The sequence below is a fragment of the Bos grunniens genome, chromosome 11 (genome assembly GCF_055505025.1).
Source record: "Bos grunniens cultivar Pamir isolate PY7600 chromosome 11, Bosgru_T2T1.0, whole genome shotgun sequence".
Lineage (NCBI taxonomy): Eukaryota > Metazoa > Chordata > Mammalia > Artiodactyla > Bovidae > Bos > Bos grunniens.
The window spans coordinates 92,767,824-92,781,500 of NC_141175.1; the positions used below are offsets into that span (position 1 = coordinate 92,767,824).

At 37.1% G+C, this 13,677-nt stretch overlaps 1 protein-coding gene across 4 annotated transcripts in view; it reads right to left on the bottom strand.

The window, feature by feature from the left end:
- The window catches only part of SPAST (spastin), a 54,547-nt gene that overhangs the window by 6,847 nt on the left and 34,023 nt on the right, over positions 1-13,677 (bottom strand). For all 4 annotated transcript variants that reach the window (XM_086327547.1, XM_086327545.1, XM_086327546.1 and 1 more), the window contains 9 exons: positions 12,043-12,117; positions 11,011-11,082; positions 9,325-9,400; positions 8,933-9,024; positions 8,708-8,787; positions 6,677-6,719; positions 5,438-5,517; positions 2,797-2,867; positions 769-809 (listed from right to left, as the gene is read on the bottom strand). In XM_086327547.1, coding sequence (XP_086183673.1) covers positions 769-809; positions 2,797-2,867; positions 5,438-5,517; positions 6,677-6,719; positions 8,708-8,787; positions 8,933-9,024; positions 9,325-9,400; positions 11,011-11,082; positions 12,043-12,117 — 630 coding nt within the window. The remainder of the gene's footprint in view (positions 1-768; positions 810-2,796; positions 2,868-5,437; positions 5,518-6,676; positions 6,720-8,707; positions 8,788-8,932; positions 9,025-9,324; positions 9,401-11,010; positions 11,083-12,042; positions 12,118-13,677) is intronic.

Genomic DNA, 13,677 nt, shown 5'->3' on the forward strand with positions numbered 1-13,677 from the left:
AAATTCAAGTACACTCATTCTCTATATTAAGATTTCACTATTAATACTTGGACAGGACTCTCTGCAATGTGTAAACCCCTTGCCATCCTCCAGCCCATGTTTCTGGGGGTTTTTGTTGTTTTTTTTTTTTTGAGTTCACACTCAAACTCCAGTGGAGTTCTCTTCTCCATTCTATGCCAAGAATGAAGTCTCTTTGGTTGGTTAGTAATGTCTCAGGTGCTATCTGAGCTCTGAGAGATAAGTTACATAATTTAAATCTGATTTAAAATGTCTGAATACATAGTTATGATCATTCTATATATCCAATTCTATATTTTGCAGGCAATTTTTTTTTTAAAGTAATGCTTCAGCATCTCTTAAGGGGACCTACCATATTTTCAAGATGTAACAAATTATGTTACAATGGAAACTGTATTGCTTTTATAAGAAAGAAAACAAACATTACTGAAAAACTAACAGAATAGAACATCAAGGGGTTAACCTGTTACAAGCCATCTTTACAATGTATAGAATTCTCAAGTTGCCTATAAGTTTGTTTTGTTTAGTATTTATATAATGATTTGACAGAAAATGATTTAATGATTATATATATTTTGTGCATTACCAAAGGACACCAAAGGAGACCGTCATTTGACAGTCCTCCATATTTTGAAATGAAGCAAAAGTAATTTTTTCTGGTTTCTAATCAAATTGGAAAAATCCAGACAAAAGGTATATTTTACAATCTACAGGACCAGACAAAAGAAAGATAATTATAAAATAGTTTACCTCACTGGCAGACATATTCTTCACTTGTTCTGGTTTCAGTTCTGTAAAATATAAAAATGAGCCACTTAGGGAAAAAAATGACTTCCAAGTTTAAGTTAACAAAGTTCAATAATCTAAAAGTATATGTTCAACATGAATCATTATATGAAGAGAAAAATAGATTAATAATAAGAGCACATACAATTTATAAATGCTTAGACTAATACTCTTTCTTAGGAAGGCATCGGTTTCTTCATATATGGCTCAAGAACAATAGAATCTATAAATCTGAAACTAAACTTAAAATAATGCAACTTCTTTACAAAAGTCATTAGTTGTTTTAAGCCAACAACTTTTTTTTTTTCAGAATAACAGCTAACATATCCCCAAAATACAAATGATTTATACATTAGCTAATGTTTCTGAGTTCACTATCTGAACAAGATATTATGCCTCCAACATAATGAAAGCTTGACTAAAATGCTTTACCCAGAGTTTCAAAATATATTCTCAAGGTTATATTTATTACTCTCTAAAGCAACAGTTCTTCGGAGAAGGCAATGGCACCCCACTCCAGTACTCTTGCCTGGCAAATCCCATGGACGGAGGAGACTGGTAAGCTGCAGTCCATGGGGTCGCAAAGAGTCAGACACGACTAAGCGACTTCACTTTCACTTTTCACTTTCAAGCATTGGAGAAGGAAATGGCAACCCACTCCAGTGTTCTTGCCTGGAGAATCCCAGGGACAGGGGAGACTGGTGGGCTTCCGTCTATGGGGTCGCACAGAGTCGGACACGACTGAAGCGACTTAGCAGTAGCAGCAGCAAAGCAACAGTTCTTAACCAGTAGTCTGTTTGACCAGAGGAGGCAATGGCACCCCACTCTAGTACTCTTGCCTGGAAAATCTGGTAGGCTGCAGTCCATGGAGTTGCTAAGAGTCAGACACGACTGAGTGACTTCACTTTCACTTTTTACTTTTCGTGCATGGGAGAAGGAAATGGCAACCCACTCCAGTGTTCTTGCCTGGAGAGTCCCAGGGATGGCGGAAGCCTGGTGGGCTGCCGTCTATGGGGTCACACAGAGTCGGACACGACTGAAGCAACTTAGCAGCAGCAGCAGTCTGTTTGACCGTGAGAGAGATACTCTGAAGTTGCATGTTCCATGTTCTACTTTGCCATCATAGCCAGTAATCTGAGTGCAAACCTGGGAGCATCACCCATCCACTTCCCATGCTGCCTGTGGAAAAGTAGCTGACAACATCTACTCTAAAGTGATTATCACCCTGAGTTTAACATAACCTAAGAATGATAGATGTGGTATTTCAGAATCAACAAATTACCTTGAATCAAAACAAAGCAATGAATGATATACTTTGCTGCAATTTTTCAAATAACATATAATAATAAAAGTAAAAACATCTATTTATATGTTTCCTTATACACATTAATTTCAAGTGATATTAGAATACTGAACTGAAAAGAACCATAAATAGATAAGAACATTTTCCCTTTATTATTCTTTTTCACTTGCTTAAAAAAGCTCTCTTATTCTTGAGGGGTTTTTATTTTTTTTTGCTGCCAACCTACTATCAAGTTGCAAAATCTGCTGTCTAGAACAAGGCTCATGGTACAATGATCCATGGACTGTTTTTATATGGTCTGTGAGCTAAGAATGGTTTCACATTTTCTGTGTTGTGGGGGAAAAAAAAAGGGTAGGGGAGGAAGGAGGAGGATGAGGAGAAGGAAGAAGAGGAGGAAGGAGGAGAATGGAAGAGCAGGAAAAGGAAGAGAAAGAAGAAACAGCAGAAGCAGTAGCAACAGCAGCAGCAGCAGAGCTACAGAGCATGTGTGGCCAATGAATCTAAAGCTTTTCTCAGAAAGGTTACTTAACCTTAAGTCTAGAAACTCCGAATCAAGTTTTAATCAAGTTTTCCACTGATTCAGCTTTACTGCTTTCCAGTGAATAAAAAAGACCTCTCAATAATGACTTCTTAAACTTCTGAATGGTGTAATTAACAGTTCTAAATGTTTCAAGCTCTGGAACTCCTACCTCGGATAGGACCCAGTGCTGCATCCTTTGCCAAAGCTGTTAGATCACTGCCTGAGTATCCGTTGGTCATTCTGAGAATAAGAAGGGAGAAAGAACAAGTTATTTTTACCTTTTCAGATTTAAAATCACCACATAATAAGAGGGTAAAACCCTAAAAACCCTGCTTGTCATCAAGCAGACAGCTCTGTGATTTGATTTTTAAGTGCACAGGAAGGCCCACTCACTAAAAACAAAACAACCTACTGGTTCCTTATAATGCCTCAAATTTTCACCATTAGAATCAATCCCTTTTTATTTTTTAATCAATTTATTTTAATTGAAGGATAATTGCTTCACAGAATTTTATTCTCTGCCAAATGTCAACATGAATCAGCCACAGGTATACATATGTCCCCTCCCTCTTGAACTTCCCTCCCATCTCCTTCCCCATCCCACCCCTCTAGATTGTCACAGAGCCCCTGTTCGAGTTCCCAGAGGTATACAGCAAATTCCAATTGGCTATCTATTTACATATATAGTATTGTTAACTTTCCATGTTACTCTTTCCATATATCTCACCCTCTTCTTCCTCCCCCACCCCATGTCCATAAGTCTGTTCTCTATGTCTGTTTCTCCACTGCTGCCCTATAAATAAACTCATCAGTACCATCTTTCTAGATTCAATATATATGTGTTAGTATGTGGTGTTTATACTTCTCTGACTCACTTCACTCTGTATAGTAGGCTTTAGGTTCATCCACTTCATTAGAACTGACCCAAATGCATCCCATAAAAGTGGCTGAGTAATATTCCATTGTATATATGCACCATAGATTCTTTATCCATTCATCTGTTGTTGATGTTCTAGCTATTGTAAATAGTGTTGCAATGAACACTGGAGTACATGTGTCTTTTTCAATTTCAATTTCCTCAGGGTATATGCCTAGGAGTGGGACTGCTGGGTCATATGGTGGTTTATTCCTAGCTTTTTAAGGAATCGCCATTCCATCTTCCATAGTGGCTGTATCAATTTACATTCCCACCAACAGTGCAAGACGGTTCCCTTTTCTCCACACCCTCTCCAGCATTTATTGTTTATAGACTTTTTGATGAGGGCCGTTCTGACCAGTGTCAGGTGGTATCTCATCATGGTTTTGATTTGCATTTCTCTAATAATGAGCAATGCTGAGCATTTTTTCATGGGTTTGTTAGACATCTGTATGTCTTCTTTGGAGAAATATCTGTTAAGGGTCTTTTTCCCACTTTTTGATTGGGTTGTTTGTTTTTCTGGTATTGAGTTGTATGAGCTTCTTGTATATTTTGGAAATTAATCCTTTTTCAGTTGTTTCATTTGCTTTATTTTCTCCCATTTTGAGGCTTTTCTTTTCACCATGTTTATAGTTTCCCTTGCAATGCAAAAGCTTTTAAATTTAATTTGGTCCCACTTGTTTATTTTTGCTTTTATTTCCATTACTCTAGGAGGTGGGTCATAGAGGATCTTGTTTTGATTTATTATGTCGTCAAGTGTTCTGCCTATGTTTTCCTCTCAGAGTTTTATAGTTTCTGGTCTTACATTTAGGTCTTTAATCCATTTTGAGTTTATCTTTGTGTATGGCAATAGGAAGTAGAACCATTCCTTTAGATTAAGGTATACTGCATCTCCAGGAGACTCCATTAAGTTGTAAATATGTGCCCTGGAGGTTACATCTATAAACCATTGCTGGCCAACTGACACATAACTGCAATTACTTCTCTATAGATTAATGAGTCTCTATCTAGACCAAGAACTGCCTTGATGGAATGAGGGGCAATCAAGGAAGATTTCTTCATCTGTAGGACACCCTACAGGACAGACAGGGTGAAGGAAGGGTCTGGGGTAGAAGACACTGGCAAAAAGAGGTACACCTGAATGGGATGCCACGGTGGGAACACCTGGGCAGCCAAAAGATTATTAAAGGGAACTAAGAACTAGGGAAGTCAAGAGGAAGAGGAAAATAGAACAGGAAAAAAACATTTACTTATCGTGTACTCTGTTAAATAACTGCAGAAACATTATTAGCAGATTTTTTACTGGAATAACAAAGAAGGCTCTCAATATTTCCAAGTACTGAATTTGTTCTTTTTTCATAGGTATCTGGGAACTCAAAGAGTTTTTACTATCAATACTAGCTATTCACATTCTTGTTGAATATTTTAAATTACTTTTTGAGTTTTTTCCAATGACTAAAAATGCATGAGTGCATCTCCTATATTCAGTTTCTACTTAATACACCACTTACTAAAAAAAACTTGAAGATGTCAAAGTTTAAAAAAAATTATGTGTAATATAAAAGAACAAGTTTAAGTGAAAATACCTGGTGGTGTGGGCAAATACGCAACGTTTTACATCTGAAAAATTATTTTAATACAACTTAAATGTATTAAAAAAAATATAGTACCATCATTAGCAAATAGCTAATAGGTCATGTCTTCCAGAGGATTTAGAAACTGAAATTTAGGTATCATACATAAGAAAATGAGATAAGTGAAAAGATAAAGGAAGTAGAGAATGAAACAAGTATTTAGATAAATTACTCGTTTCAGACGTGCGCTTAAACAAAACAGAAAAAGACTTCTTAAAAATAAAGAAAAGCTGCAGGATAGACGAAATCAAATCACTCACCTAGCAAGTTGAGCTAGTTCTTTTTGGGTCAATGGGCTTCCTTGTTTACATAATAGATTTTTTAATAAAAGTAGTCGTGTCTGAAAAGAAACATTAAAGAATTATCAGTCCTAAGAGTTAGCTTAATAAAATATCCAGGAGTTAGGTTCAAACCCTGACTCTCATTTAGAAGCTCTATGATTTCACACAAAACACTCTACCTCTTACAGCCTCACTCTTATCTATTAAAATGACAATTTTTTGAAAGTTCCTAAAAGAGTTAAAACTAATCCAAATAAAGCACTAAGTAAATAGCTGCTGCTACCACCAAGGATGTTAAGGGTCTGAGATAGACAACCACAATTTAAAGGTATGGATTCATATAACATGGACTCTCACCCACTTTAAGCTATAATTCAGTGACTTTTAATAAGATTAGAGTTGTGCAACCATCACCATAATCCAATTTTAGAACATTTCTATCACTCCAAAAAGCTCACCTGTGTCTGTTTGCAATTAATTCTGACTTCCACCCAAAGCCTTAGCTAACCACTATCTACTTTATGTTTCTAGAAATAGCCTTTTTTTAGACACTTCATATAAATGGAATCATATAATAGGTAATCTTTTGCATCTGGCATCCCTCACTTAATAAAATAGTTTTGAGGTCCATCCATATTACAGTATGTGAAAGTACCACATATGGAACAGTATGGTACCATTTAGCAATAAAAGGAATGAGCACATTTGTTTATCTATTCACCAACTGATGACTAGATTTTTTTGCAGTTCTTGGCTATTATTTACAATGCTGTTGTAAAAATTCTTGTACATGTCTTTATAGATACATGTTTTCATTTCTTCAGTAGAATCTTATGAATAAAATTCTGGAGTCTTACATGCATGCTCAGTTGCTAAGTCGTGCCCGACTCTTTGCAACCCTATGGACTGTAGCCTGCCAGGCCCCTCTGTCCATGGGATTCTCCAGGCAAGAATACTGGAGTGGGTTGCCATTTCCTCCTCCAGGGGATCTTCCTGACCCAGAGACTGAACCGCGTCCTCTTCGTCTCTTGCACTGGCAGGCAGATTCTTAGGCACTGTGCCACCTGGGAAGCCCGTGGAGTCTTACAGTAAGTTCATCTTTTTAAGAAACTGCCGAACTTTCCAATGCAGCTGTACCATGTACTAGAAGACTTAATAATGTTAAATGGTAGGTCTTGTTTCTGCCTAAAATTAAAAAGTTCAAACATGGATACATACCTCCTCATTTGGCAAAGACACATAAACCCGTTTGGTAAAACGCCTAAAAAAAGGATTCAAGCAATCTCAGAAATACAGTTTTGAATTTAAACAGCAAATAACAAAAACAAAGCTTTAAGTATAGTGCTCAAGGCATTTGAATACATTTTAGTAGTCATCAATGTAAAAAGTCACTCTTTTAAAATATTCTAGTTAAATACATAAAATAGGTAACTAATAAGGATCTACTGTATATACCACAGGGAAGACTGCCCAACACTCTGTAATGACCTACATGGGGAAAGAATCTGAAGAAGAGTGGATATATGTATATGTATAACTGACTCACTCTGCTGTACACCTGAACCTAACAGAACATTGTAAATCAACTGTACTCCAATAAAATTTTAAAAAATTCCAGTTAATGTTTAAAAATCCTTAGTATTGTCAGATTTAAATTAACCATTTGTGTATCTGTATTTTTTAACAGTAGTAACACTTTAAAACAAAATATCTGATATAAGAAGTTGAAGAAACAGATCTCTGCTATCTCCGTGAAACTGAGAACTAAAACCAACGAGAACAACAGAAACAGAAACGTAAAGTCCATCATCAGCAAAGTAGGGAATGTTTATAACTAAAATGTATGAAGAAGGCCTGCCTAGGGCAGTGAAAATTACACCACAAAGGTGAATGTAGACAGGACCCGCCACTGCGAATTCCAGACACGGTTGTCAGAGCAGTTTTCCAGAGGGAACAGAGAACACTCTGAGGGGAATAAAACTAACCTCCCCACATTTAAACAAGCATGTGAGGACTGGCTCTGCAGATCATGTGACCCTAGTCAGCAGCAAAGGAATGACAAGGAAGATGAGACTGAACAAAGAAACTCAAAGACACAACATCTTTGTAAGAAGATATCAGTCAGTCTGGCAAGAGGACAAGCTGTCTTGCAATGGCCAAATCTTTTTCAGTGGAAGAAGAGTAAATCGACCCAATCTCTTATTTACATACATGTACACTTCTTCACCAGGTGCGTCTTTGTTGTGAGTCAGGGAGATGGCCCACCAGTCCAGGGTATATAGGATAATTCAAGATATTTGCCTTGCTATCTTAGTTTTCTAGCTCTTCTACAACATCCTTTCAAAATTACATTCTCCAAGAAAACTCCCCTTATTCAAATAAAATAGGCAAAACAGACAAAAGCATAGGACTGATTTTAAAAAACAGTACCAAAAAAAGAGGGGAAAGAATACAGTAAACATAAAATAGATAAAATGAAGAACATGCACAAGAGGATTTTGCCATAAAGCAAATTAAAACTGTGACCAAGTATCTTTCCAAGAAAATAATTTAATGAAAAAAAAAAAGGCTCCTATGAAATTAGAGCTCAATGAGATAGAAAGATTCAAAGAAGTAAGACAACAGAAGATGAAAAATGGGACTGCAAAGAACAGGAAAGCAATAAAAAAGAAAAGAAAAACCACCACAAAAACAAAGATCACAAAAGTAAAAGTAGTAGTAGAAAGGAGATTAGACACTAACCCTACTGGGTTAACCCATAAATGTGAATAAAAGCAGGCTGGCTTCAGACTTTCACACTGCAACATCCAGTCCTAGAAACAATAGGCAATGTTACAAATTCCTCAGGAAAGGAACGGGAGGTCCAAGAATTTTATGTTGAGTCAAACTGTCCTCCCAGTAGAAAGGGAACACATTTGCTCAAACACATGAGAAGAGAGAATGCAGCTCCCATGAACTGTGTTAGCAGGGTAAAAATCAGTTTTGGAGTTTTAAGATACTTTAATTCAACCCAGAAGAAATAAGCAATTTGCCTAAAACCATAAAGTTAAAAACAGTTTTCCTGGTATCATGCTGGTCCTGTCCTCAAAAGTTTTGTTTACTAACAAGAAGCCAGAGGATGGATATAGAGAGGAAAACAATGAATTTAGTCTTTACACTGAGAACGAAAGACAGAAGAAATACGTGAGACGAATGAAGGAGTAAATACATCTGTAATAAATGTGCGCATTTCCACATGAATTTCCCTACCTGAGAACAGCTTCATCAAGCTCTTGTGGCCTGTTGGTTGCACCCATTACAAGCACTCTGTCATCTCCAGCAGACTGTACCTGTAAGTCAAAAATTTTTTCAATACTTTTAAAGTAATAACAAAGAAAAACACAATAAAGATATCTACTTCTAATCTGGGCCATTCAATTGGAAAATACATACATTACAATGCTACCACATAAAAATATCATAATCAATACGTACACCATCAAATTCTATTAGAAATTCAGTTTTTAGACGTCTGCTAGCATCATGTTCTCCTTCTCTTCTTTCACACAAAAGACTATCAACTTCATCTAGAGGAAATACAAGGATGGAACTTTAATTAAAAGCCAAGCTACATGAGTTATCTGAGATTAACCTAGTTTATTATACATTTAGGATACATTAGGTTATTAATATAATGTATCCTACTCAATTTGTTGGACAGTCTTTAACCTTGTGCTTTTTGAAAACTTTTTACTTCTGCAACTATACTTCAATAAAAATTTTAAAAAACTTTTTACTTCTGAATAATCTTTCTTATCATTCCCTCACATTTGGAAGAAGGGAACTTTACAAATGTTCAACTAAGCTGTTGGAAGACATGTTCTTACCTATAAAAATTATGGAAGGTTGAAGTTCTCGAGCCACAGCAAAAAGAGCTCTCACCAATTTCTCTCCTTCTCCTACCTAAAACAAGGCATTGGACACTGTTAAATCAATAAAATGCAAGATTGTTCCTTCCAGCTTTTTTAATTTCACTACTGAAAATCTAGTACCTAGGAATTTAACTTCCCTTCTTTGCAGCAACCAAAGATTTGGTTTAAAGAATAGGGGTGAGTGGGGTTACTGATTGATCCTTATAACACCAGTAAATAGACTACTTATTTATTAAGAGAATCTGGTGAGTACTTAAAAAATATATATATATATATATATCTCTCTGTCTTGTTTCACTATGCATTTCTAAGACTTGAGACTGGAGTAACTGTTGGGATATAACTACTGAGAAGAGGGAACACCAGAGGACAGAGGGATGCAGCACTATTCTGTAAGCCGTAGGCTGCAGGGTGTATTTATAGAAGCACGTAAGTTGGAACGTGCTCTCCTAAACAAAACTTGCTTTACTAAAAACATCTTGAAAATCCATTCTCACAATATCACTGTCAATAAATGTTAAAGCATTTCTAGGTGGTCCAGGTGGTCTATGAACACTCCTTAAGACAGTATCAGGGGCTTGAAAAAAGCCATTCTATGCACCAAAGCATCTATGCTCTGAAAGGGTCATGAGGTTTGCGGTAATCTACTACAAAAACTACTTTGTCCTCTAGGTGGCATCTATACTTTTTATTGAAAATTAAATTATAAAGAAAAACAGGAAAAGCCTCAGATTTAGAATCTGCAAAACAAATATTCCCAGAGCCAGAAGGAACTGAGAGAGATGACCTCTTATGACATCAACCCTGTAAGATTTCCCTGGTGATCCAGTGGTTGAGTCCACCTGTCAATGCAGGGAACCTGGGTTCAAACCCTGATCTGGGAAGATTCCACATGCTGCAGGAACAACTAAGCCTGAGGGATACAACTACTGAGCCTGTGTTCCGCAACAAGAGAAGCCACCACAATAAGAAGCCTGTGCATCGCAACAGGAGAGTAGTCCCTGCTCGCCACAACTAGAGAAAGCCTGCATGCGGAAATGAAGACCCAGCCTAGCCAAAAATAAGAAAATACATTAAAAAAAAAAAAACAAACACTTTATAAAGGAAGTAAAACCCCAAGTGATACTTTCTTAAGGCTAGTTCCGTAGGTAAGTCAGGTTGGCATCCCTACCTCCTAACTTCCAGGACAGTGTTCTCTGTTGTAGGCTAATATAGGTAACCTACTGTAACAACAGTTTTACTTGTAAAATTTCACACAGAAAGCAAAATTTAACCAGGAGAAGTATCACTGTATAGTTACTTTTAATTACTTTACAAAACTGAGACCTCTGCCAGTACCTGATCTTGTACTCCTATCCTCCAAATTTCTATTGTTCAAGCCAGCTAGTCTGTGGTATTTTAATACACAACCCTAACAAACAAATCTCACAGAAAAATTTCACTTTTACTTAAATGAGCCTAACAAAGGCACATAACTTTCTACTTTGAAGAGTAAAAAAAGAAGATATTTAAATAATATGTAAGTAATAGATATAAAACTCATAGAAAAATATCTTTGTGTAAGGTTATTGCCATTTATTCTTAACACAGTAACATTTAGACAGTAACTTAAAGCATGACAATACTGGAAAAAACACTCACATATTTTGAAGTTAAACTTGCAGCACTTATATTAAAGAAGGTTGCATTAGATTCTGCAGCTACTGCTTTAGCCTTTAAAAATCAGAAGGGTAAATATATTAGTTCAATTGCTTTAAAAAGATAACTACATGTGATCAATTTAATTTCTAGAAAACATTTCCTAAAAACATAAGGTATGACACAATTTCCAACAAATAGCAATCAATGTATTTCCTTCTCAGCAATGAGAAAAAGGTGCAGGAGGAGCTGTGCTTCTTCTCACTCTCTTTTTCTCTAAGAGAGATGTCAAAGGGACAGGTTGAAAAAAAAAAGAAGGGTGTGTTATTCTCTTCCCAGTTATAAAAGATATCTGGTTAGAGAAAGATAAACAGCTGAAGGAAAAAGTTACTCTTTCCCTATTTAGTTTTCCCTGTAGCAGAGTCATGCAGGAAAAGAGGTATTCAGATCCTAGCAAAAACTTCTGGCAAAACGATATAGAAAAAAACAATCTGTTGTATGTCAGTTATGCCTCAATTAGAAAAAAAGAAAGGGAGAAATCTGTTATCAGGCTGATTATTTTATTTAAATAAACCTGCTAAAATAGTAAAAAAAAAAAAAAAAAAAATCAGAGATTAGCAAGATACTCAATATAGTAAGGTAAGCTCTTCTAGGGCAAAATTTTAATATTTAACTTGGGAAAACAATGAAAATTATACTGTTCCCAGTATCAAACTAATACTGGAGATAACATACATGGTTTTTTTCCTATCTTCATCATTAAAAACTAGCTTAAAACCTGGGAGTTCCCTGGTGGTCGAGTGGTTAAACTCAGTGCTTTCACTGCCATGACCCTGGATTCAATCCCTGATCTGAAAACTAAGATCCCACAAGGTGTGCAGTATGGGGGGAGGGGAGGGAGGGGAGAGGGAGAAAGTATATAACAACAAAAGGCAAACCATAAACAACAGACTCAGTGACAATGAAATGTTTCTTTTATTCATATTATACCCTTAATATCTCAATAGAACTTGCCAATTTAAAAGGGATTCTTACCAGCATTGTTTTCCCATTTCCAGGTGGGCCAAAGAGTAACAGTCCTCTGGCAGGAGCCCTAAGCCCTGTGAACAACTTAAAAATACATACTTTAGTTCATAACTGTGATTCTAGAGACACTTTTTCCAGACATTTTGAGTATTATTTGTTATCTAAAAAGTACTATTTGTGATCAGTAGCATCCTCCAAAAGAGAGCTGCCCAGAGCTCTAAAGAGAACATATTATCAATAAATTACTACAATTACCCCAAACAGAAGAAAACAAAGTGAAGTATACCCAAATTCTTATTGAACAAATTGAAAGCAACTGAGCTTCCCTGGTGGTCCGGTGGTTAAGAATCCGCCTGCCAACGCAGCGGACACAGGTTCAGACCCAGGCCTGGGAAGACACCACAGGCTGTGAGGCAACTGCCCGTGAACCACAACTGCTGAGCCTGCCAGCTGCAACCACTGAACCCTGTGTGCCCTAGAGCCCGTGCTCCACAATAAGAGAAGCCACCACAATGAGACGCCCGTGCACAACAGAAAGTAGTCCCCGCTCACTACAGCTAAAGAAAGCCCCCTTGTGCAGCAGTGAAGACCCAGTACAGCCACGATCAAAATTAAAAACATTTTAAAAGTACATTTAAAAAACTGAAAGCAGGCTGATTAAACAAGACATACGGAACAAAGAATGCTTCTCCCCTTCTTTTAGAAATCTCACCAAAATAACAGTAAATGAATAAAAAAAGAAATACATCTTCAAAACAAAACAAAACAAAAATACAAAAGGAAACAACAGAGGACACAAATTTCTGTACATGGTGAGTTGATAAAGTGTGGTAAATTATTTAATGGAGTTGAGGGAGCTAAAACTAAGCACCTGCTTGTGAAGGGATACCTAGATACCAGGAGCAAGCTGACATGAACAAAAAACCCTGGAAAAGCTCTGGAATTGGAGGAATCAGGTATGGGAGAAAGCACTAGTAAGGCAGTTGGCCAAAAATGGGGGACTGATTGAAAGTTTGTGTGAGGAACAACAGAAACCATGCTCCTGCCCTGACCAAGAGCACGCAGCGTGTACTGCTCTTCCACAACAAAAGGAGGCAGATACTTCCTTCTCTGCTGCTGAGTCACGTCAGTCATGTCCGACTCTGTGCGACCCCGCAGACGGCAGCCCACCAGGATGTCCAGTCCCTGGGATTCTCCAGGCAAGAACACTGGAGTGGGTTGCCATTTCCTTCTCCAATGCATGAAAGTGAAAAGTGAAAGTGAAATCGCTCAGTCGTGTCCGACTCTTAGCGACCCCATGGACTGCAGCCCACCAGGCTCCTCCATCTACGGGATTTTCCAGGCAAGAGTACTGGAGTGGGGTGCCATTGCCTTCTCCATTCCTTCTCTAGAGACATTAAACCATAGTTGCCAAACTAAAGGGCACCAGGCATGGCAGGCATGAAGGGTGAAGACTCAACTGATAACATTTTACTGAACAGTGAAAGTGTGTGTACTTTTAAGTTGAACCATATGAAGTAACTGATATTCAACTTAGAGACAAAATTTTATTTGAGTGGGTTCAGGTTTACAGAAAATTTAATGGAAAGAACAGAGTTTCCATGTAACTCCTCACCTCCCCCACCTCCACTATTATTAACATCT